Source organism: Crotalus tigris, unplaced genomic scaffold (assembly GCF_016545835.1).
Source record: "Crotalus tigris isolate CLP2741 ecotype Arizona unplaced genomic scaffold, ASM1654583v1 scf7180000019762.1414395, whole genome shotgun sequence".
Lineage (NCBI taxonomy): Eukaryota > Metazoa > Chordata > Lepidosauria > Squamata > Viperidae > Crotalus > Crotalus tigris.
In genome coordinates, this window is record NW_024097700.1 from 742,000 (window position 1) to 767,819 (window position 25,820).

At 37.7% G+C, this 25,820-nt stretch overlaps 1 protein-coding gene across 4 annotated transcripts in view; it reads left to right on the forward strand.

The window, feature by feature from the left end:
* RFX3 (regulatory factor X3) overlaps nt 1–25,820 on the forward strand; it is a 175,640-nt gene that overhangs the window by 118,655 nt on the left and 31,165 nt on the right. For all 4 annotated transcript variants that reach the window (XM_039364445.1, XM_039364443.1, XM_039364446.1 and 1 more), the window contains 6 exons: nt 8,438–8,619; nt 12,342–12,461; nt 17,116–17,237; nt 19,291–19,403; nt 20,483–20,595; nt 21,025–21,179. In XM_039364445.1, coding sequence (XP_039220379.1) covers nt 8,438–8,619; nt 12,342–12,461; nt 17,116–17,237; nt 19,291–19,403; nt 20,483–20,595; nt 21,025–21,179 — 805 coding nt within the window. The remainder of the gene's footprint in view (nt 1–8,437; nt 8,620–12,341; nt 12,462–17,115; nt 17,238–19,290; nt 19,404–20,482; nt 20,596–21,024; nt 21,180–25,820) is intronic.

The following is a 25,820-nucleotide window of genomic DNA, read 5'->3' on the forward strand; positions in this document are numbered from 1 at the left end:
GCTCTTAGAAGGCTGCTTTTAAGTTTCCTGAATCACTAAAAGCAATTCAGAAGTAACAGTCAGAACACACCTAGGTTAATACGGTCTTCACGTTATTGTCAAACGTGATGGGAATTGTACCATCATTTGAGGAGCAAAATCTCATAACTCTGATGAAATGCAGTCTATAAGCATTTCATACATAAGCAAAACCTGCTTCACTCAACTGTATTGTATTGTAGTAAGAGAAGGGAACAGATAAATAACTAACCAAATATTGGTTTAGTTTTGACCCCCATCCAATTTAATTCTCTGAATCCATGTGGGTTTTATATAAGTTGCTTTTTTATTTGTGTACAGAAAAATGGAGAAAACAATTTCAGTATGAACACATTTCTGCCTTTTCAATACTTGTGTGCAGTATTCTAGGGTTATTTGACAGGAGTTCTAGAGCAAGGTACAAATGTTACATAAAACATGTATGCCTATGTGAAGCAACCAAGATTTGCTTTGATGAACTGAAGAGTATCAAGCAGTGGTTCAGAGACTGAATATTTCCAGCAAATAATATTGGAGAAGGTTCCTCCTAACCTTCTCTACCAGTCCAGGTCAAAATGCTTACAGGCTACATAGCTTCAGAACTACATTCAGAATGCATTGAAATCACTCAGTCTGGCAGACTTTCAATGCATTTAGTAGGTGGCTTTAGAGTATGCTTCAGAGTGTCTTGTTGACCAAATATCTGCTAGAGGTGAGCCAGCAGTGTCACCCAGGTCCCAGCCAGAACACTTGGTCATTGTATTCTGGAGGAGATGAGCTGTTAGAATTGATGGGCAAATCTCTTGGCCTGTGCACTCAAGAAGACACGGTGGCCAGAAACTTGACCAGTTAATGCTGGTAGGAGGCAAGTCATCACACCACTTGCTTACGTGCTTTGCAATAGGCTAACTAGGTGATTGGCAGCAGGCATAGTAGCACCTCTAATCAGCTGAGTGGGACTTTTAACGCTAATTGCAGGATTTTCTTCCACAGCCTCAGAGACTCCTCAATGCCACAGAGAATATTCCTTTTAGACTTTTTTTTTAATAACTTGTAAACTTTGAGGAGAAAGGCTGTGAGAAGTGCTCAAAAAAAGCCCAAGTTTCTGTACTTTGGTATTAGGAATAAAAGGGTGTCTTCCTTTGGAAGTCATCTTCTGGGATGAGTGCATCATTCCAAGCCTCTACTGAAGCAAAGCATTCCTTTGAGGATTTGGCAACCTTTCTATAGAGCAGACATGTCAAACACAAGGCCTGCAGGCCAAATCCGGCCCGCCATGTGGTTGCGTCTGGCCCGTGGAGCTGCTCTGGAAACAGAGAAGGAAACCTTGGACTGGCCCAGGCCAACTGGGTGCTGATTACAACCTGGTGCCAGCCATCAAAGCCAGAATGCACTTAGTCTTAGATCCATGAGGCAGCCCTAGAACCAGCGACGGGCACTCCCGCCCCCCGGGGTGCGCGTGCAGGAGGCAGCAAGCAGGTGGAGTCCAGCCTCCCTGCTGGCTATCTTGCCCCAGAGGCTGACTTCACCCAGGACTATGGCAGTCGCCGCCTCCTCTACACATACGCAGGGGGCGGGGCAGAGGCAGCAGGGTGGCCCCTCGCTGGTTCCAGGGCTGCCCACTGGATCTAAGGCTGAGTGCATTCTTGCTTTGATGGATGCAACCAGATTGTAGATCACCCCCACCACCACCAGCATCTCCATGGCCCGCTTGCTGACCTAGCCTCGCAGCCACGAGGCTTCTTTTTCACCTGGACCGCCCCTACCTATCTGTGGGATAGCCACGGCCACCAACAGCATGATCACCGGCAGCACTGGCAATCTCTCCCCCTCCCGTCATTCCTTCCTGAGCATGGAGGAAGGAAAAAGATGGGAATGAGAAGCAGGGAAGAAAGGAGGGGAGGGAAAGAGGAACAAAGTTAGGAAATGGAAATGAGAAGCAGGGAAGGAAAAGGAAGGAAGGAAGGAAGGAAGGAAGGAAGGAAGGAAGGAAGGAAGGAAGGAAGGAAGGAGATTATAATGAGAGGGGGAGGGTCTGAGGGAAGTCCTGCCTTAGCATTTGGCCACAAGCAGCTATGCTGCCCTTTCACCATCCCCTTGTCCCCTCCTCTTGACCTCTCCTGGTGGTCTCCCATCCTATCGCTGAGGATGCGTTGGTTACAAAGCCAGGTCTCCTCATAGGGAGAGGGAGTGGGCCTCCCTCTGACCCACATTTTGCCTTCTCGCAAACACCATGAGCAACTTGGCCAAGGAGACCGAGCCAATCAGCAGCAGCCTTGAGGAGGAGGTAAGTGAAGCTGGACACCCCCTTGGGAAAGGCTGGACTGTGGGTGCTTGCCCTCCACTGCCCAGGGCTCCAGGCAGATTGCCATTGAAAATATGCATCGCTGGGGGTCCTCCACATGGCCTGAGAGGGACAGCAAGGCTCCTCTGGGGGACAAGGGTATGGTGCTCGCCTTGGTCTCGCCTTCCTTGGCTAGAGACAATGGATCCCCCCAGCCCCGCCCAAGACACCACAGGCATTCCCCGATACGAGCGATGTTGAGCTGGCCACACCCACCCTGGCCACACTCACTCCAGCTATGCCCACCCCGGCCCCACAAGGTCAACCACAACCCTGATGCAGTCCTCAATGAAATTGAGTTTGACACCCCTGCTATAGAGTATCATTTAAGGAGCAGTATAGTCGTCTCTTTTAATAGACAGAGAGTATATTTGACAAAATGACACCAAAAGCAATTTTGATTGAATCAAGATTGAGACAGTTTTGCCACAGGTCCAAATGTTAGTTTCCATCCACAGATTCCATTGGCCCTACTCTAATCTGGGCCAAATTTTAATTAATTAATTAATTAATTAATTAATTGTGTTAATATTTAATAAAGTAACATATTAAGCCAAAAATAACATAGCTTTACTTTAACTTTCCTTCACAGAAAAATACAGCAAGGGGTTTAGTTGGTGCCTTGGACCGCTTGAATAATTTCAAATAGATGTTCTCAATTACTTTGTGGTATTTTAGGCACACTTATTGTTTGCATATTAAACATTATACTGGAAAGTCGGTTGCCTTATTTTTTAGCTATAGCAAATTAATGTTACAATTTATATTATTTAGATATGGAATCTATAATACTTCTCTACCTGAAAAAAACCCCAATTTATACAATATTTATTTTTATTTATATAATCAGATAATTTGTAAATTCTTCAATTTACATTGAATATTAATGTACTGGTAGTCCCTGACTTATAACCACAATTGACCCCAAAATTTCTGTTGTTAAGCAGGACAGTTGTTAAATGAATTTTGTCCCATTACATGGCTTTTAGATTTAAATTGAATTTTTGTACTGTGCTTTTTTGTTCTGTACTTTTTCCTGAGAATTAAGATGAAAAACTAACACTCAGAACTGGTAGAAAGGGAAGTATTTGTATAAAATAGCAATTAGGATTTGTTTTGGAACAGAATTTCACAATAATGAATCATGCAATTAATTCACATTTTTGGAGTGTGTGCCAATAGCAAAACATTACAAAGCCCTATTAAGACCATATTGTGTTTGTTTTTATTTTTATTTAGTTCCTAAAATTATTATTAATAATTGCTCTTCTTTTTACTTTTTTTATTGGTGTCCATTCCTTATTTGTGGCACCTGAGTCAGAGTAGGATACATCTGAGCAAGGATGTATTCTGATTCTGATTAGCTACAATACTAATGGCAATCATAAACTCATTCTGTATCAACCTCTGCCAGTTATTTGTTTCTTCCTTGAGATTATTTGGATCCTATTCGCTCAGATATAACTTACCAAAGTTATGTCACAGCAGTTTTCTACCCACCATTTACTTTCAGTGGCCTCCCAGGTAAGAGTAATTTTCAGACAGACTCCTAGATATCAGTGCTCAAACCGACTTGAAGTTATTAGCCAAAAATAGATCTTTAAGTTGATTATCTAAGAACAAATCTTCCAAATTGTTGGATTCCAGGGCCAAAGATGGGCATTTCCACCACTTGCTATATCACGAATATACATACATATGTGGTACCCAAGCCATTGAAAATATTGCCTATGTTTTGTTTGACTGCCCCTCCCTTAGGCTTTGGTACTTATCATTCCCATTGGAAAGAACAGCCACTGGGATCTGAATCATAGATTGCTTTATTTTCTCCTAGGCTGTCGTGTATACAGTATATTATAAGCAGAACTGCTAAGTTTGTAATTGAGCTAAGAACCTGATACATTGAACAAATGGGGGTACTCTCTTTGTGTTACCACATATGTATTTTATCTATTTTATCCCGGAATCAGATCATGTACTTTTATTTTATTAATATGGTCATAAGACTAATCAGTTAATAAACTATTGCTATTACTATTTCCTCAGACCTATAGTGCACTGTATCCACTATAATTATGTGACAGAGCAACTGTTTGTTAAATTCTTGATGTGTTGTTATTTCAAATGTGGAATTACATTAATTGTTACTATCTTAAAAATACTGCACTGCTTGTTATAGACCTCGCTGTATGTTCTGATGCAGATGATCCTTTGTCAGTGAAATCTGTAAGCAACATTCTTAAGAGGATTCCTTGACTGGGCTGTGTCAGCCATAGCTATAGCAAGTGAATGGATTGAGAATTAATCATCTATCAGAGACAGAAGCTGTCTAGGCTGGGAAGTTAAGCAGGGATACTTCTAGTTAATCTGTAAGTGTGAGACTACCAAGGAATACTAGGGTTGTAGGCTTGATTGAGAAAAGTCAGAAAAGATCCTAGAAGAAGGCAGTGGCAAACTTATTTCCATATCATAGCCAAAAAACCTATACAGACAAGTTTGCCAGGAAGTGAGAGGAGACTTTATTTTTCATGATCCCTCTAGGATTAAAAAGAGACAGCATAATTTGTAGTTTGTCATTCATTATTAATCAGTATTTACCAGACAGACACACCCATCGAGCTATTGCATTACAGCGTAAGCAAGGTTATGCAAAACACAGAAAGTGAGTAATTTCATTTTGGCACAAATAGGAAGAGTGTGGCTACTTCAATCCATTCTGGTTACTTTTAATGTATTATGTGCATTAAGCTACTATATTCTTGGTTTCTGACTTGAGATATGCTGTTCAATTCATTAGTGTATTTAACAAAAGACAATGGTTTTGATTTCCCTTGCTCCATATCAGCATTCTGATAGCAATTAGAGATCAGATTCTCTGATCACCTGTACAGAGAATGAAAACATGAAATGATCAATAACAGTGAATGTGAGAGACAAAAGAGACTGATGCTTAGTTGCAGAGGGAAAGACATGGAAACAAGCTTGCTGAATTGTGAGGCAGAGGTAAATAAATGTTCTTATCAACCGTAAGCTCAGTCAGTAATTGTCAACTTTTGGTAATAACTATCCTTCCAAAATTACAATAAAGGTTTAGTTAGTATGCAGTATTGTCAACATTTTGAGCTTGACAGTGTAGCATTGCTCATATTCATAAAACTGTTAGTATTTTGAAAGATACCAGTGAGATTGTTTATAATAATTTTAAGTAACTGAACAAAATCATATGTTTGTATGTTTTAATACTATTATCAATTACTATAAAGCTAATGGAATGTATATTGGCACTTTCAGATTATTCACTATAAACTTCATTTTCACTGTTGAAAACTATTCCTGTTTTGTGTAGGAAACTCATACTGCTGGTTATTAGAGAGCAGTTGGGAAACCTAGAGGTTGTGTATCTCTGCTAAAGGTGATCTGCAATAAGCAGGTTGACTATACAACAGCATATAGCACCCATTACTCTGTTCCACTGACTTGCTTAAAGTGGTGCTTTTATAACAGCATGGAGAAAAACTGCACAGCATGCTAGGTCAAAAATGAAACTATTTTTCAATCCACCTTTCTAATTTTAACACGTGACTGTTTTGATTAGCTGTTTTCATCTACTTTATCTTTATTCACTGATTTCCACATAAAGTTTTTATTATAATTGCCAGGGATGCAGCAGAATTTTTACTAGGCCTGATGTACAGGTAGTCTTTGGCTTATGACTACAGTTGAAACCAAGCTCTTGGTCGTTGAGTGAAGTGGTCATTAAGTGAGATGTCACGTGACTTTGCTCAGCAAACATAATCCTGGCATTCCTGACTGAGGTCATTAAGCAATCTTGTAGGTCATTAAACGGGCTAAATCCAAGGTAAGGAGTGTAGGATGCCACATGAGAGGTAGGGGAGACCACTGGAAATTCTCCCTGCTGAATCCATACAGAATTTTTCAGAATGGACAGTCACACGGCACTCTGTTCTCCTTTCCTTACCACACTGCCTCTCTCCTCAGGAACTGGAAATCCTACCTGCTGAAATCCAATCCTCCCTCAGGATTTGAACTCAATTTCTGCACCCCACCAAAAGATTCAATTCCCTTCTATGTGCATGATATCACCATGTGCATGACATCACATGAACACAGGGTGCTTGGCAACCAGTCATAAATGTGAACAGATTGCCAAACACCCAGATCACAATCATGTGACCACAGAAATGGGACACAACATTTTATAACAGCTGGAAGTGTTTATGAGCTGTCGTATGTCAAAGCTCATACATGGGCTTTTCAAAGCCATTGTAATTCCTGACCATCATTAAAAAAACACTCACAATAGCAATAGCACTTAGACCAGGGGTTTTTAAGCGTGCCTGGCTGAGGAATTCTGGGAGTTGAAGTTCACAAGTAATAAAAGGGCCAAGTTTGAAGACCCCTGACTTAGACTTATATACCACTTCACAGTGCTTTACAGCCCGCTCTAAGCAATTTACAGAGTCTAAGATTGCCTGTACTTAATGGCTTGGATCATTTCACTGTATGTATAATTCTACTGGCAACTGGAACTTTTTAGAGCTTTCAATATTTGCATTAATTTTTTCTCTAATGGCCAGGGATGTAGGCATTAGTGACACTTTAACAAGTATCAAGATTGATAGGGAGAGATCTTTTCGTTTCTTTAGGGAGTTTTGACATTCAAAGTTGTCTGATGACTAGAGTGAATTAACAGCTCTACTTCATCACTAAAGGCAATGCAAATTCCATTGCTTTATATACAGTAATTCACTTTTCCAAGAGGCCTAGAACAGATGGATGCTGCTTATACATCAGATTGCTTGTTTTATAATAAATTCATGGCTATTTTCAGTTTCCTCAGCTTTAATGTACAATAAGTAGGAAATGTTTTTGAAGAATAAAAAAAATATTCTATAGCACCATCAATATTAAAATCCAAGGTTAGATAGATATTGTTTTTCTCTGCTACTACAGAGAATAGAGAAATGAATGTATTATTCCATGATGCTGCTGGTAAAGGAACTTTTAGAAATAACAACAACAACAATTAGTACTACCACTAAGCTTTCTATTGCACCTGTGCATGATTTACTGAGATGTCACCTTGTTCTGGCTATGTTGCTACAAAATGTGTTATTTTTCCTTGTCTCTTTTGATAGTGTGATTAAATGATTCAGTCACACCCCAAACAGAGATGCATCAGAACCACCTGTTGTCAGCTGAATCCTTATAGTAACTGCAGAGTGAAGTAGAAGAGGGGGTGCTATTTGAAGACATGCCATTTTTACTTTCAAAGTATTGGGACATTTAGATTTTGGCTTAATTAAGGAATCCTAACCCTTTCTAAATGTTTCCATTTCATTAAAGCTATGGTGCAGTTATTAAACAAGATATTTTGTGCTCTCACTTGATAAATGTGGCCTATTTTATAAATTATGGAACTGACTTTTTGCTTTCTCCATTGATAAATGAACTCTGCTCCATGTATATCACAAGTATGTAAAATATACTACTTAACAGGCAGTTATTAATATTAAATACAGGCCTGCCTTGTTTCACATGTGAAATAAATAAAATTGTTGAGAGAAATAGCTTACAGGGCCAAATGGAATTTTCAGTGAAATTAAATACTTTATCATTTGTAAGGGCAGATTCTGCTCTTTAACAAAGCAAAATACAGTTATTATTCCAGTAAAGTTGTGCAATAACCTTAAACTTGCTAGTTCCATAATACACAGACTACATTCACTTCATAAATATTATTTCATTTTTGCTTGTATAAACTACCTTCAGTATTGCTCAAAGGGCCAATACTTTTTCTCTAAGTATATATTATTTCACTTTAAATGAAATTGTTGCTGTATTTAGTGTTGTCTAGGGTCATAAGTGGGTTCTGCTTTTTTCCCATTATCTGTAAAGTTATAATGAAGTAATACACTAAGTTTTATTGAATTATCCTGGAATTGGAAGAGGGGCTAGTTCAGATAATAATTATTATTTAATCTCTAATGAAGCCTCTTAACAAGCCTTTGAACTTGTTTTATTTTTTTATTTTTTGTCCCTAAATTGAAATAGCTTCAATGGCTTTTAGACAACTATGAAACAGCAGAAGGAGTGAGCCTTCCCAGAAGCACTCTCTACAACCATTACCTGAGACACTGTCAGGAGCATAAATTGGATCCTGTCAATGCTGCTTCTTTTGGAAAACTCATACGGTCAATTTTCATGGGCCTACGGACCAGAAGATTGGGAACCAGGTTGGTGTGAGAAAATCAAGGTTTGGGTATAAGTGTTACTTCATCTAAGAGCAACTGTAATGCATCAAGGCCAACATTAGCATGTAAAAAGAATCTCAATAGATCAAGTCAAAGTCTGATCAACAAGTTGTATAGCCTTTTCCCGCTATAATTTGAGGAAGTAGTATTTATGGCATTGAGTCTGCTAGTGTAGTAAAGCCATCAGGGATAGTTGTCATTGATAATTGTATACCACATGCATTTGTTTTTGGGCAGACTTTTAAAAAATTTGGTGTAAAAAAAAAATATTGTGTAAAAAATTATTTCTTTTTAATTGTGCTGAATGTTCTCGCATATTGTTTCAGTATGTAATTCAGACAAGTAATATGAGGAAAAGAGAAAAATATTGTCCACATTTTCCACTTAAGCATACTTTTATTTTCCTTTTTATGACCTTTCTAAGCTATAGATACTATGGTCTTCCAGAGTGTAATACTTTAGACATCTAATTATTTGGGGGCTCTTTATGTACCTTTACCAGCTTTCCAACTACTTTATTTTAGAGACTTAGTGACTCAAAGCTTTGCACAATATCTCCAAAGTATTTGCACTACACAGATTCACTTGTTGAAAATGTTATTTTCAGTTTCTTTTGTAATGATTTGTGACTTAGAATTTATTGCTGCCTGGTGGAGTTTTTTAAAGGTTGACTTAACTGTTCCCCATAACTCAAAGTGGGGGGGGGGGATTATTACTGCCAGTTCAAAGCACATTAGCATGTATTTGAGATTTGGGTTTTATGCTCCAGTGTAGATCATGTTGCATTTAATTACATGAAACTACATCTACTATTTTGAGTTTATTCACCTACTTCAGTCTTCATGAACAATTTGATATAAACAAATTGTCACCTCATTACTTGCCCCTAATTCTAGTGGTCCCAAAGAGAAATCCTTGAAAGCCACTTCGTACATGTCTTCCTTATAAAACTTGTCTATCCACTCCTATTGATTGATTACTGTATCTGTTACTGGTCCATGAGAAGACTTACCACTTACCTCATGAATGCCAGATTTGCCCAGGAGCTTGGTAGGCAAGGTGTACATTATTATGTCATTCCATCTCCATGTTTAATAAAGTCTGAAAGTTTAGTGAGAACATCTACATTTGTAGAAGCTGTATTGGCTCTTTTTTAGCAAGGCCTATTTTGTTTCTATATCTGACTTTTCTTTTAATCATAATGTTCTACCAGTACATATAAAATAATTGTCTAATTACAGGTAGTCCTCAACTTGCAATCACAATAGAGCCCAAAATTTCTGCTGCTAAGTGAAAGGGAGTTTTGCCCCATTTTACAGCCTCTCTTGCCACAGTTGTTAGGTGAATCACTGGATTTGTTACATTAGTAACATGGTTGTTAAGTGAATCTGGCTTCCCCATGGACTTTGCTTGTCAGAAGGTCACAAAAGGCAATCACATAACTCTGGGACACTGCAATTGTCGTAAGTACATGCCAGTTGCCAAGTTCACGGAGATGCTGCAATAGTCATAAGTATGAAAAAATGATTCTAAGTCATGTTTTTCAGTGCCGTTGTAACTTTGGTCCCTAAACAAATGGTTGTAAATTGAGGACTCCCTGTAAAACACGTATTTTCTGTTGACCCTCCTAGGCTGTGCAATTTCATGTATCCACAGAAATAAGTTTTTGATGGCAATTCTATATAACAAATACAAGGTCTTAAAGTTTGTATAGTGGCATACAATCTTTGCCCCCCTCCAAACGTTTCTGCACTTGTTTGGGTGCTGCCTTAACATGATGATTCTAGTTGCTACAGAGCTTCAGGCCTGGTTTTAAGCCAAGAGAGGAATCACACCTTAATACGCTGCTTACCATTATTTAATTTTCTACTTTTGGAGGCTGAGTGCTAATTTTAAGGAGTCGTTGCTTTTTGTTACATGTGTCTTTCACTGTATACTATCCAGATTTAGGAATTAGTTTATTTTTCATTTGTCATTCAGAAGGTCAATTCAGATGCAACTAGAACAGCAAATACAAAGAATTCATTTACATCCCAATTCAATCTCCTTCAACGGTTTTTTTTTTAAAAAAATGTTTGTCTTATAGTTCTTTTCCATATACTTCATAAAGTATTTTTCTCACTTCTTTGGAGTCCTTTTTATTTTTATTTGGGCAAAATCCACGTTTAAAAGAATTAATTTCTCTCTAAGACAGCAACCCCCATCACACAAATGTTATGCACATGTGCGGTGCGCCGCCCCCCCATGCGTGGCGTGCATGTGCACCACCGCCCCCATGCGTGGCGCGCATGCGCGGCGGCGCCCCCGGAGGGGAGAAAATGGCGGATCACCGCCTTTGGCGACCCCCGAAAAATGGTCGATCGACCCCAAATGGGGTCGCGACCCATAGGTTGAGAACCGCTGCTCTAAGAAGTTCTCTGGCTATGCTGGTGTCATAATAATATCTTGGATTTGATAATATTTTGATTTAACTATTCTTTTCAACTCTGCTTCTATTATTGTGGTTTTAAATAAACTTCAAGTGTGATAGAAAGGCTCTATCTGCAGGTGCAGTAAACAGCAATTGAATCATGCAAATGTACTTACGGTAGGAATAGAAACATTGCAGACGTACAAAAACACATTTTCAAGATATACCTAAAAAAGCTAGCAGTGATGGATTATCAGAACTGAAGAAGTTTCTTGGATAAGAAGCAAAATATTTTCAAAGAAAAAAAAACAAAGTCCAGGTGCCTTTTGGAAAAAAGCACCTTTGGGACAACCCTAATATGGATGATTAAGAATAACCTTAGAAAGTGACTGACTGGAAAAGAGGATATGGAGATGGGGCAGATAGAATAGAGAAAACATTGGCCCATTGTGTATCAGAGGGCATTGTATCAATTTATGGAGGGTAAATGTATTTATTTGATTCAATTTATTTTAGTGCCATCTGACTCTAAATTGACTCTGGGCAGCTTGCAGTACAGGAAAATCTGGGTAAAATATAATAAAGAAAAATAAAACAGAATAAATAAACAAGATAGCCAATCCAGACAGCCATTATGCAGCATATTATATGCATCCAACAAGGGGTTCCATAAGTTATTAATAACTACAGTACAAGTCATAATGGCTATATTCTGAGTGTCAGTTGTAACAGGACAATAAGCAATTTAAGAAGTGTTGCCTTTGTATAGGACAATAAATGAGAAAAATATTATCTTCATATTGACTTCCTATATATCATTCTGGTTATGGTTTCTCTGTAGATAGTTCTTTGGCTGCTATGGAAACAGGATGCTAAACTTATCTAGTATTGCATTTCTCATATTCTCTAAATGTCCCTGTGAGAAGTAAACATGCTTGATGGTCTTCAGAAACCCTGGAGTACAGTTAGCATATATGAGTGGATTTATGGAATACAGGATTTCAGCATGGCTAGCTAGTTAGAACCCATACAGGAGCTTTGTTTGGACAGCTATAAAAGGCAAGTGTGTTGGTAACCAAAATAAACCTCAGGTGTGTGTGTGTGCATGCACGCACATGCACATATGTGCATTCATATGGTATCTTCTTGTTACCTTTTGTTTTGCTTAGAAGGGAGAGTTGGAATACCAGCCACTCCTCTATGAACTGCCTAATGCTAATATAACTCAGGATCTGTGCTATTTCAGCAACATCCCAGTGGTTGTCTATTGATTGTTGGTTGCTTTTTCTCAAAGGGGGAATTCCAAATATCATTATTATGGGATTCGTGTCAAGCCAGACTCTCCTCTTAATCGACTACAAGAGGACATGCAATATATGGCTATGAGACAACAACCCATGCAGCAGAAACAAAGGTAAAATATTCTTAAAATAAGTACTTTGCAGGTAGTAGATTTTAATGCTGGTGGGGAGAGGACATTGCATATCTGAATTATATGACAAATAAACTTGAGCAACAGAACCATAAATTGTGGACTTTGATAAATGGAATGTGTGGAAAACGAAAATATTGGCTATTGTTTTTCTGTTCAAGATTTAGGCCCAGGTAAACTAAATCAGGCCTCATGGAAAAAGTATTGAACCAAAGTCTGTGCTATGCAGTCCAGGGGAACTATTTGTAATCTAAACTGCAGTTGTACTTTACTTAATATGATTTTGCTAAGCTTGTTTGTTTCAAATATATTTAGAACATAAGGACTGGAACTGTGAGAAATGGGGAACTGAAAGTAGTTGATGAGTGCAGGTTCAGATGTACATATGAGGAAAGTTATGGTCAACAGAAAGTCTACAGAAAGTGCAAGGTTGCTGACCATCTGTCTATGGCAGTGGTTCTCAACCTTTTTAATGCCGCGACCCCCAACCGGTCGTAAGTCGAGGACTACTGAACTGGTGCAGCACCGTTTGCAGAGTGGGACTTTTGGCGGGCTCAGCAGGGCAGAGGCAGCCTGGACAATTCCTATTGGCTTTTGAAAGCCAATAGAATTAGACTCTATTCAAGAGAGTCTATTCTATTGGCTTTCAAAAGCCAATAGAATAAAAGGGAGTAGCACAGCTAAGGAAAAGGGGGAAAAAATGGTGGACTGCGTTGTTTGGTGACCCCCGTCAAATGGTCGTTCGACCCCAAATGGGGTCCCGACCCACAGGTTGAGAACCACTGGTCTACGGTCTTAGGATGAGAAAAGGTATAAAAGGTTGGGAGTGGACCTGACTGATTTGCCATTGGCCAATAGCCGTCCTTGTTGGATCTGCTATGTCATTGGACCTCATTGCAATAATGGGTTGTTAACGTAAGTGATGTCATGATGTTTGTTTACGTTCCAAATTATTACTGAAATAAACCTTTGAATCTTAAAGTAAGAATTATTGTTTTGTGTTGCTGTCTCTTGTTTCTTTCATTGGGTTTTTCTGCAACAATGTTTTTCATTGCTAGTCCTTGCTTAACAACCTTTATTGGGCCTAGAATTTCCATCATTAAATGAAGCAGTTGTTAGGCGAAATATCATGTGACCGCGCTGCTTAGCAACTGCTGGTGTAACGATCCCAGTTGCGGTTGTTAGGCAAAGACCTCATACTTCTCCTGCACTGCCACACTTGCCTCCCCTTCAGTTCCCCCACCCACCTATCTTCCCTCCTATCTCTGCCCTATGGGCCATCTTGCGCTGTCTATGTCTGCTGCTCCCAGCTAATTCTTGCCATCTTTTTCCTGTTGCTGCTGGCAAGACATCCTGAGGCAGCTGCTGGCCCCTTTGCACTTAACTTAATGAATGGTTGTTAAATGAGGATTACCTATATTGTACCAGTCAGAACTGGACATGGCATTGCTGGTATAGTCTGACCAGTGGAACAAAGAGTAGTACTATCACTTTCTGTGATTTTGACACTGTACCTCTGTTGATGCAGGCCAAAACTATATTGGTTCTATTGGCAGTAGTGCCACATTGCTGGCTTATGCTTAATCCAGGGCACTTGGGTCCTTTTCACAACTAGGGTCCTTTTCACAGGCTATCTTCCTTTCCAATCATATCTTTCCTGTTTTTTTCTCCTAAGCTAAAAAAAATTCCCCAAAAACTAGACTTTTCTCATAAGAAACCACTCAATCGTTTGCTCTTTTGCATTTGTTTTATATATCTTTCTCAGAAATAGATTTATCGTAGCTTTATATGACCATTACAGTGTTGTACAGTTCTATTTTCAATCCCTTTCCAAATGTTTCTGACCCTGGAATTTTGCCTTTTTCATGGCTGCGCCACTCTGAATTGACATTTGCATTGAGCTATCCAGTATGATGGCAAGTTTACCGCCTCCCCCCCCATTTAATTAAAGTTCAGCTCAGATTGTATCAGTTTATACTTGAAGTCTTTGCTCCAGTGTGCATCCCTTGAATTAGAATTGCCATTTGGTTAATTACTGATACAGTTGAAAGACATCCTTCTGGGGGGTCTTTGCCGCTCTGACCTCTGCAGATTTGGGTAGCTCACTGCATACTCCTATATCAAGATAATTTATGGACAAATTAAAAAGCCCCAGGCCTCAGTACAGATCTTTGACTGGGACTGAACTGTTGGCTGAGAATTTCTGTCCAATTGTTAATCACTTCATCCAGTGAGTTGGCTGCAGTTGTTAGGTACCCTTTCTCTCAAGCTGGCCCTTAGAAGGGGAGGATATGCTGTACATATCCTAGTCAACCAGGAAAAAAAACACACAGCCTCTCCCAGTTAGCCAAATTATCCTCTTAAATGTGTTTGAACAATACAATTATGACAATTTGCATGTAACAGTCTATTTCTGTTTGCATGTTCTGGTCGTCAGCTCCCAATTACCCTCCTCTTTCTAAGGAATGCTGACTGGGACTCAGTGTTCCTAAGACATTTTTTTTTTTTACAGCTTATTATTTCAGGGTTGTTGTTTTTTTGTTTTTTTGTTTTTGGACTGCTACTTTTTTGTTATAATTAAGTGGCGAATACTCAAAAAGCTTTAGTCTTTCTGTGCTCTTTAAGAGGACCATTGAATTGCAGTAGCTAGGTTAGTAAATATTTTGTGGAGGAACAAATTAGCCAAAATAGCAAACCCAGCTGCTCTGTACTGTTTTCATTTTCCATGTCTTCGGTTTAGCAGCGCTGGAAAAAGAATTAACACTGACAAAGCATTAAATCAAAGCATTGGGGAAAGTGGAAGGTTCTTCTATTATCTGTTGCAGTGTTGTCTGAAATCCTTTAGCAATAATAATCTGTGATGTGTTTTAAGAGTCCCTGTTATAAGCAGTCTCCTTTCAACCATGTTTTTTAAGCCTCCTGATTTATTACCGCTCTGCTTAGTTAGCTTGTTTTTAAATAGAGGCTGTCCTTGAATTTAGATATTATTTTGAATTTAATTAATTTGGATCAAAGTGCAACCATCTCGATGTGCCTAAACACGTTTGTAAAAAGCTCTTTCCCCATAGATGCTGCCTCCTTTACTAAATGAGGACGTACTCTCTTTTGTCTACTCCAGTATCACCTTTTGCCACCTTCTGACAAGCAAAATCAATAGGGAAGCCAGATTCACTTAAGAATCATGTTAATAATTTACTTGTAGTGATTCACCTAGCAACTGTGGCAAGAAAAAAATGGGGCAAAATTCATTTAACAATTGTCTTGCTTAGCAACAGAAATTTTGGCTCAATTGTAGTCCTAAGTCCAGGACTACCTGTACTCAACTATTCACTACTATTCCACTCTTCCACACTGCTGCAACTCCTATTCCACCTACTATTCCTTATGAATCCTCTAGTACTTCTTGGGAACTCTGTTAGAGAAAATTACCTTTTTGACTGCTTTAGTTACACACACACACACACACACACACACACACCACTCCCTTTCTCCTCTTCCTCCCCCCCCCCCATTGTACTTTTTAAAAAACCACTCAGCTTTTTAAGCCAAATTTGCTGTGCTGCTGGCTGGCTTAAATAGACAGTAGGACAGTAGCACAAATGCAGGCCATTTTCTGGACAACCTGCTCTTTCTCTCTCTTTTTATCAACAACTTTAAATTTTGAAATAATTCATTTAACGTGTTGATTTAATTGTCATGTAATAAACTTCTCTTCAAAGAATCCTTTAGAAGCAGCTAGGGACAGCTTGTAACATTTGCAGTAAAGCATTTCTAGGAATGTTGCCATTTGCTATGTTCAACAGTAACACAGACTTTTGTCAAACATAAAAAGGTATCTGATTGATCATCTAAATCAGTGGTTTTCAATCTTTTCTTCACCATAGACCCCCTTTGAATAACTTTTGAGGCCATGGACCATGTCCATGGTGCACCAAGACTTTACTCAAGATTTAAATCATTGCATTTCTTCAAACCTTCGGGGACCCCCTGGGACAACATTGCAACCTCCCCAGGGGTTCACAGACCACAGATTGAGAACCACTGGCCTAAATCATCATCCAGTTATTTCTATTCTGTTTCTAGAATAAGTGAAGTGAATAAATACATACTTGTAAAATAAAAAAATAAACTGAATTTGATGAATTGAGAACTGGGGAGAAAACCAAGAGGTTTTTGGGGACATACTGGTATCAACCTGTGGATCTGCTCTACTATGTTAATTAAGAGAATCCATAGAATGAAGGGGTATGGATTTTCATTTTAAATAAATAGCTGGAAGATCCTGGGAATTGATATGTGCAGTTTGAACATACACTGAAAATTAAAGCTAATTTAATTCTGTAATTATCTAATAATCCCCTGGCTTACCGTATAGTGTTAAAAGAATTCAAAGCCATCTATAATCATTCCGCCTACATGCATGCCACATGAAGTACCTATAGAAAAGCAAATGCTGACATTTATGCTGAACAGTGGAAGAAAACAGTTACCTTTTTTACTGCTTACTTCATGGAATGCATCACAAACATTTCTGAAAAAAACGTAAAGATAAATCATTTTTCTGGAGAAAAAAAAAACCTCACCATAGTAATCTTATAAATGCTACGTTGCCTATGTTGCCTTTAATATATTTTAGGTACAAGCCTATGCAGAAAGTGGATGGAGTCTCAGATGGCTTTACAACAAGTGGTCAGCAAACAGGCACATCTGTTGAACAAACTGTGATTGCTCAAAGTCAGCATCATCAACAATTTTTAGGTATGTGAAAAAAATCATGGTCATCTTTAGCTAAAATACAGAACAGTGGAGGTTTTTTTAAAAAATAATCCATTGTAATTAATAGGACTATTTTAGAGAATTTAATAGGATTGCTTCAACATGATAACAAAACAAGTATTGAATGTTTCATTAGGTTTGTAGGTCAAGTGCATTGTACTGGAGAATTAAGACTGTTTTACTCCTCTGTCCTATGACTGTACTCTCTGGAATAGATAAGTTAATTTAAAGCACGGCTGGGAATTTCTAGATGTTGCTTAACTGTACTGGCATTTCTGGTTACGCTGGCTCGGATTGTAAAATCTGTAGCTGTCAAGCACAAAAGATCAGGTCCTCACGTTCAATTCATCTAATTTATTGCTAAAAAGCCTATGCACAGAAAGTTTCTCAACCAATGGTTAACACTTGCTTGGAGTTAGATAAGGGACAACAGAATTCAAGGAAAGTTGGACTTAGTTTGGTTGTGGCTATGAGGTATTCTAGATTGATCCCCCTTTTAACTCTGTTCCTAGGTTTCCTACATACGGTAGGATATATTCAGTGCTATTGTTAAAATATTGCCTTTGCACAAATACGTGCAATGTGAACTATTTTAGAATTATTTGTTCTCTGAATCAGTTAATGTTAATCACTGTGTATTTGTGTGCACTCGCACATATACAGTATGTATAAATGTATACAATTATTGATCTATGTTAATGCCACTTTCACAGAACACTATCCTGAATATTCAGGGCTACTGAGAGTTGCATATTCTTTTCAGTTGGTCAATTCATAGTCTAAGAATCAAATTTAATACATTAATAAAATGTAGAGGAAGCAGTGGGAAATAGATAATTAAATGAAGAATATCTTGGCTCAGCCAAAGCTGGCATACAGAGGGATAAGGTAGTCCTGTCAGAAGATGCCATACCATTACCTGAGAAGAGTGCAAACCAGGATGCACTGGCTGAGGAAATTAAAGCTCCCTGTCTTTGAGACTGTATTTTCAAGAATTGATAGTGTTTTGGCATTGAATCTGAAAAATTGGGTATGCCACAGATCTAATATTTTAGTGAATCTCTGTTATTGCAGGCAATAACTCTGAAGAAATTCATCCTGGCTAGAGAGAATTTAGTTAAATATATAGGAATTCTACTAACGAGGTCTGTTATTGAGTTTGGCCAAGGGCAATGGTTAAGATGCATTCAGATCAAATCCGTTTATTTTGCAGTTATTAACTACAGCAAATATGATAATAGGCATAAAGAAGAGACTAAAAGGATTAAAATTGGCGACTTTAAGACACTTTATTTCTGTATCTCAACTGAGAAGTAATTAAGCAAATGCAATTTTAGCTGTGTGAATTTTAGAATGTGTTTCTCAGTTCAAGAGAAATAAAAGCTGTGCTTTGTTCTGTAGTGATTAGACCTTATCTGAAGTGGTATACTCACTTTTACCTTCACTTTCAAATAGATATAAATACACTAGAATGGGGTAGATGATGAGGTCATTGAAAACGATCAATGATATATAAAACATAATTGTATGAGGAAAGATGGGAAAAATTGTGTATGTTTATACTGGAGGTCCACTGTTCATATACCTGGAAAGCTGGCATATAACAGGCAGAAAAGTCTTTTATAATTCCTAATAGCTCTGGAATAGATCCAATGGATTAATTTTAAAAGAGGATAGAACATAATAGAACATTAGGAGAAACATTTCCCTCTATGGACATATTCTAGCTCTGAATTTCCTGTATCAAATCATACCCTTTCAAAATTTATTTTATTATTCCACTGGACGCAGCACATGTTCAACAGCTTTGGTTATTTTGTTTAAAATGTTTAATTTAGAGTTATAGACTCTTGATTCAAATTGCAAACAAATTAAATTATACATCATCTTGCCAAATATTTCTGCTTTTGGTTTTGAATCCAACACATAGGCCTTCGGGGTATTTATTTCTTAATATTATTCATTGTTTTCTTAATGATATTATGACTGGCACAGTCCACAATATATTTTTTCTATTGGGTTGTCATGGATACAGATGCATCTCGAGCACTTCCAGAGTTTGGAGAAGTTGAAATCTCTTCGCTGCCAGATGGTACTACTTTTGAGGATATTAAGTCTTTACAGAGTCTCTATCGAGAACACTGTGAGGTAAGGAAGAGGGAGTCTACAAAACAAGCTATTTTACCATTGAATCCCTGTTATAAAATACAAAATACCAATTGTGACACAGCAAGTGTCTCCATTCCTCCCAGAAGTATCTTTTTTCTGAAAAATCAAATGTTGCTAAGTGAACTAATGTTTCATATAATATATATTGTGTGTCTAAAAAAAAGATGTGGGCATAGCCAAAGAATAGAAAGTTGGTTTTACTTTTTAAAGTCTTCCGTGCATTATTTTAAGTTCTGCCAGCATAAAGATCAGCCATGGTTAAGCAGTGACAAAAGACTCTGAATATAAAACAAAATCAGTGTTCAAACAATATTGTCTCGAACCCTGCTGAAAGATCTGGAGCATTATATGATTACTGGATGAAGCAATTATTTTAACGTGAATTATCTAGTCAATAGCTGAGGATCTGGCCTACATTCTAGAATGTGGGGAGAGAGAAGCCCAGTGCCACTAGCCATTAGGACTTACTTTCACCTTTGCACATCAAGCACAGCTACTACCAGAGATTGGGGAATGATCCAAAAGATCTGGACAACATCAGGCCACTGACTTCTGTTGTAGAAGGTGATGGATTCAAGAATTACTTTGCACTTTATGAGCAGAGCACCTTTGGCTGTCTAGAACTCCAGTCAACTGTTAGAGGCAGACAGTGTCAACTTAGACATCGACATTGTCTCCTTTCTCAGTTGATAATTATGGAACGCCTTTAAAATTACTACCTACCGGACATTATTCAATTTATGTAGGTCAGCCTTTCCATTGTAATTTACTGTCTGTATTTTTACGGAACTTCTGTGTAAGGCGGGATAAATTATTTTTTCTTCATATCAGAAATTATTATAAAGATAATCCTTGTGAATGCCATGCAATACATCTGCTTATGAAAATGACCAGATCAAACGACCCAACCACTGCATAATTGTGCAGTACAAAAAAAATTTATTCGGAAATGAGTCCCACTGAGATTGCTGGGGGGTTATTTCCTTATAAACAGCAGCCATGATATTTATCATTAAATAAAGACAAAATACAAACCCATATTTGCTTTGGATTTTCAGGCAATATTGGATGTTGTAGTGAACCTTCAGTTTAGCCTAATAGAAAAATTGTGGCAGACTTTTTGGCGCTATTCTCCCTCAACAACTGATGGCACTACTATCACTGAGCCAAGGTTAGTATTTACCTGAGCCCTTGGGTATTTGGTTGATAAATAAACAAAACAAAATCTGCCTTTTACATCCAAAGGAATGCTGTCCTTTAAATTATTAAAATAAAAAAATTTCATTTTGTTACGAGGACTGCAGCATATAGTTGTATGCATATCATTTTCTTTTCTGCGAATAGGACCCAGTTATTCTCTCATGGGATAATTCAAAATTCAAAGGCCATTCTTATCACTGCTGCATAAAACTGTTCCCCTTGGTTAAAACTATGGAGGCCAGGTATCAGCCATTACAGCACAAAATGCCTCAGGGCAACTAAGTGTGTTTTCAGACATCTCTAATGGTTTGTTTGTAAAAGCTTTGAAATCCATTGTTCTTTTTTAATCTTCATGTAAATGCATTTTCATTTATTCATTTAATACATTTGTTCACACCAGCAATCTGAGTGAAATAGAAAGTCGACTTCCGAAAGCAAAGCTGATAACTCTGTGCAAAAATGAGTCAATTCTGAAATGGATGTGTAACTGTGACCATGTGATGTACCAGGCTTTGGTGGAGATTCTCATTCCAGACGTCCTTAGACCTATTCCTAGTAAGTTGAATATAGATGACGTCTTGTAAGGATTTTTTTTCTCCTACTGGTGATCTTTTGCCTATTGTACCTCCCAAGGAATCCGCTAGGAGTGTTTTTCAAAGCTATAGAAATAGTGTGAGTATAATTGTTTTTTATCTGGAGTGTAGAAAAATACAGTGATAAATGTTTGCTAACTCTTTTTAAACCTAGATTTCAACATCTAGCAGATATTATTTGAATGGTGGGGTTGGGATTTCTTTCTTTCTTTATTTTTTGTGCCACAAAGCAAATTCTTTGTTTTAGGGAACAAAAAATAAATAAATATTCCTTGAACTTTCCCCCTGGTCTATGAAATAGATGTGAGGGTTAAAATAGATGTGTTTTTTTTAATGTCAAATTTGTTTTATATTTTTCCAACTTCAGTTAGGAGACCAGCTAGCATATAGTGGTAAATCTCCAATTGTGTAATGCGTCTGTAGTACTTTCTCACCAAAAGAAAGCTTTTTGGTATATTATTGGCAAATGATATAGCTGTACTTTCTCTCCTTGCATGGTTATATCACAGTGTGTGTCAGTATACTTACAGAAGAAGGTATGACCCATCTAAATCCAATATTTCAATCCATCCCAACCCTGCCACATATGTAGCGTTAACATTTTCTTTTACCATGAATTTTGCTAGTTTTTTAATCTTTCAAAAATTCAGCATTGGTACAACATCTGCTTGCAAATATTATAGGTTGATTAGTCATCCGTGGTTGAAAAGAAAATATTTTAAGAGGACAGTTTTCTTTTCAGTGAGGCAATTATTTAGGCCAATGCAGTGTAGTTTGTTGTTCCATTCAGAAAGCTGATTTACTGTGGTTTTTAACAAAGCACATTTCTATTATAAAACATTATCTTAGCACTATAATAAATAGTGATTTTTTGTCCCATTAATAGTAATAGTCAATAGTTTTGAGAAGTAAAAAAATCAATGTAATTGCACAGTCATTGTGTTCTATGAACAGTTATTTTGTAATTCAGTTAGATGCATTTGTTTCTCCAAGGGATCGGTAACGTATAAAGCATTTTTCTTTTGAAGCTAGCAGAAATGTTACTATGGTAATTGTTACAAACATTCAGAAAATGTGTATCCAACTTCGAAGGAGAGCACACCTCTTCCACTTATGAAAGAGACTGAATAAAATCTTGCTATTCATATTATTTTTCGTATAATGTGAGTGTTCTTATGGAGCACCATATGTCAGTGATGTCTTATTTTTCTAAAATTGAAGAGTTGCTGTAACCAAACACATGGGAATTCTGTACGTTTAAACCCCTGAAAGCAACAGACAACATTATTTAACATTGGAATTATAAACACCAACATTTGCTATGGTCTAAAAATTAATCTGAATGACATCTATGAGGTTAAATGAATACAAACTGAAGTAGAATCAACAATTTGCACATGATAGTTTTTCCTGGTTATTTACAATTAGTCAAGAATTGGATTTGTGTTTTCATTCTATTCCATTAACAGGTGTTTTTTTTTCCCCCATTCCATTATTTGTTTGTTTTGTAATTTATCAAGAAACTACCAATTGTTGAGCACCATGTTGTCAAAATTCAGACTGCTGAATTTGAGGGCAAAAAAGGAGACTTGGTTTCATTGACATCTTTAAGGCACCTACCTTGTCCAGATAACTTCATCCAGCAGTTTGATAGAGATATTAAAGAATATGAAATATGTTAGGACATTGTAGACTCTGCACATTAAGCAATATGGAATCCAGCTTTGTGTTATATTTTTAAATTGATCCTCTAGATACCAATGAAATATTATATTACATGTCACCCCTCCCCTCCCCAATATTCATTGCACTTATATCCTGTCTCTTTTTTTTTGAGAGGGGGGAGGGAGCGAGAGCACTCAAGATGGTTTATAAGGAATATGGTGTTTCTCCTAATTTTGTCCCCCACATCAGCTCATTAGGTTGGCTGAACTGAGAATCAGAATGAATTCTGTGGTGGACTAGGGACTTGAAACTAGTTTTCTATCATCCAAAACAGTACCTTCATCACAGTGCTACACTATTGGTGTTATATATCCCCAATTAGCCTATTAGTAAGTCATCCAGGTATCTTATCATAAAGTGATGCTCAACAGCAGCACTACAGATCAAGAGAATGGATTTCAGACCAATGATTTAAAAAAGGAGGGAAAGAAGGGGAAATATTACAGTGTTTCAGTCATTTTCGTTGTCATTAGCTTGTAAAGCCCTAGTGCTGTATTTCTCTTTGTTCTCTTTTATTTAAATAATTAAGTAATCTCATTCAGTAATCTCTTTGGCCAGCACATAATTGGCATCTGGACAAAATGAGAAGAAAGAATAGCCAAATGAATATAGTAGACTTACAAAGGGAGCTAGACCTTTTGGAAGACTGCTTTTCATAAAATGCAGATAAACAGGACACAAAACCAAGTTAACCGTGAAGTTGAAATGATGGTAATTCTAGTAAAATAATTGATCGTATTTACTTAAGTGGAAGATGAATTAAGATGATTCTCCAAAAAGAGAAAAAGAAGAATGAGACAAAACATAGTGTAAACCTACTTCATGGTCATCTTTCTTATTGACTTCCAACCATTCATTTAGTGAATTTTTGAAGTTACAATGGCACTAAAAAAAAGTGACTTACAACCGTTTTTCACATGACCGTTGCAGCATCCCCATAGTTATGTGATCAAAATTCAGACACTTGGCAACTGACATGTATTTATGATGGTTGCAATGTTCTGGGGTCATGTGATGACCTTTTGCAATCGTCTGACAAGCAAAGTCAATGGGAAAGCCAAATTTACTTAACAACTAGTTGTTACTAACTTAACGGCAGAGATTCACTTAACAACAGTGGCAAGAAAGGTTGTAAAATGAAGAAAAACTCACTTAACAACTTATCAGCAGACATTTTAGGCTCAGTTGTGGTTTTAAATCAAGGACTATCTGTATATCTGCTTGGTTGCCAATTCTTGCGGAAACTAGTCCTGAAGGTTTTCTCCTCAATAAATCTGTGGATGTGACATATAGCTATGTGTGCATATATGAGTGTATATATGCCCTGGTGAGAAAGTACATTTCAAAAAAGGTTAGTGCTAGGATTAAAAATCCCATTGATGATGATAATGACCTATACATGATGTATATATTTGTCAAATTAATAAGGGCTAATTGAGTAATATAAGGGAATGCTTATGAATTCTAATCCTACCACAGTTTACTCCTCTTGAAAGAGGAAAAAGATAAGAGCATACGACCTCAGCTCCTCTCCTTGCTTCCAGATGAAGAAAGTTACAGTCTGCATTGAAGCAGAAAGAGAAGGAAACCACAGCGCTCATTTCTGTCTCACTGAGAATGTGAGCTCTAGAAAAATGGATGGAGTCCCCCAGTTGAAGGGGCCCTTTGTAGTAAATTCCATTTGTTCTTCACACTCTGTGATGCGGAGGCAATACACGCTCTACTTCAGTCACTCACTTGCACTACAGGTAGTCCTCAACTTACGACCACAATTAAGCTCAAAATTTCTGTTGCTAAGTGAGACATTTTGTTAAGTAAATTTTGTTACTATCTTTTCTTGCCACAATTATTAAGTGAATCACTGCAGCTGTTAAGTTAGTAGCACGGTTGTTAAATGAATCTGGCTTCCCCATTGACTTGGCTTGTCAAAAGATCACAAAAGGTGGTCATCACATGACTCCAGGACATGGCAACTGTCATAAATATGAACTAGTTGCCAAGCATCCAAATTTTGATCACGTAACCAATGGGATGCTGCAATGGTTGTGAGTGTGAAAAATGGCCATAAGTCACTTTTTTTTCTGTGCCATCATAATTTCAAACAGTCACTAAACAAACTGTTGTAAGTTGAGGAATACCTGTACTTACAGCTTGATCTGTGCATCTTCCCCTTATTCCTTGCTTTCCTTTGCATGTGTAAGATTCTCTTCTGCTTCGAAGATTTTTATGTGGGGACAGTGGAATTCCACATTCCTTTCTGATAACTATAGTAGTGAATAATTCAAGCAGCAGGAACACTCTCTGATCTGATGTTGAAGTCTCCATGAGACTTCCTCATAACAATAATCAGAATGATCTGCTAAAATTCAGATGGATGATTCCATATTGTCTTCCCTTTGGCAGTTGAAGTCCTGGTAGTAAACCATTAATCTCTTTTCAATAGTGGTCAGTAATCCCAAGTTGGTCAAAAATCTTAGAGCAGGAAAGACTAGCTTCAACACTGCTTCCTCCCCCCCCCCCCCAAAAAAAAAACATATCCCAATTTTTGTTCTGGCCAAAGCCTGATACAATCCTTGAGCAAATTTTATCTAGTATAGAATTTAACAGACAGGCTTGTCCTTGAAGAACAAACAGAGATAATATTACATGAGTGAGGTAAGATACGAGGTGCTGGTTATTACCTTGCAATTCCTATGGGCCCAAGACCAGTTTCTAGACGAAAACACTGAAATAGAATTCACCTCCTTTCTGCTCCCTAAGATCATTTGAAAAAGTTCATCTAGAGCAGTATTTCTCAACCTTGACAATTTTAAGGCATGTGGACTTCAACTCCCAGAATTCCACAGCCAGCAATGCTGGCTGTGGAATTCTGGGAGTT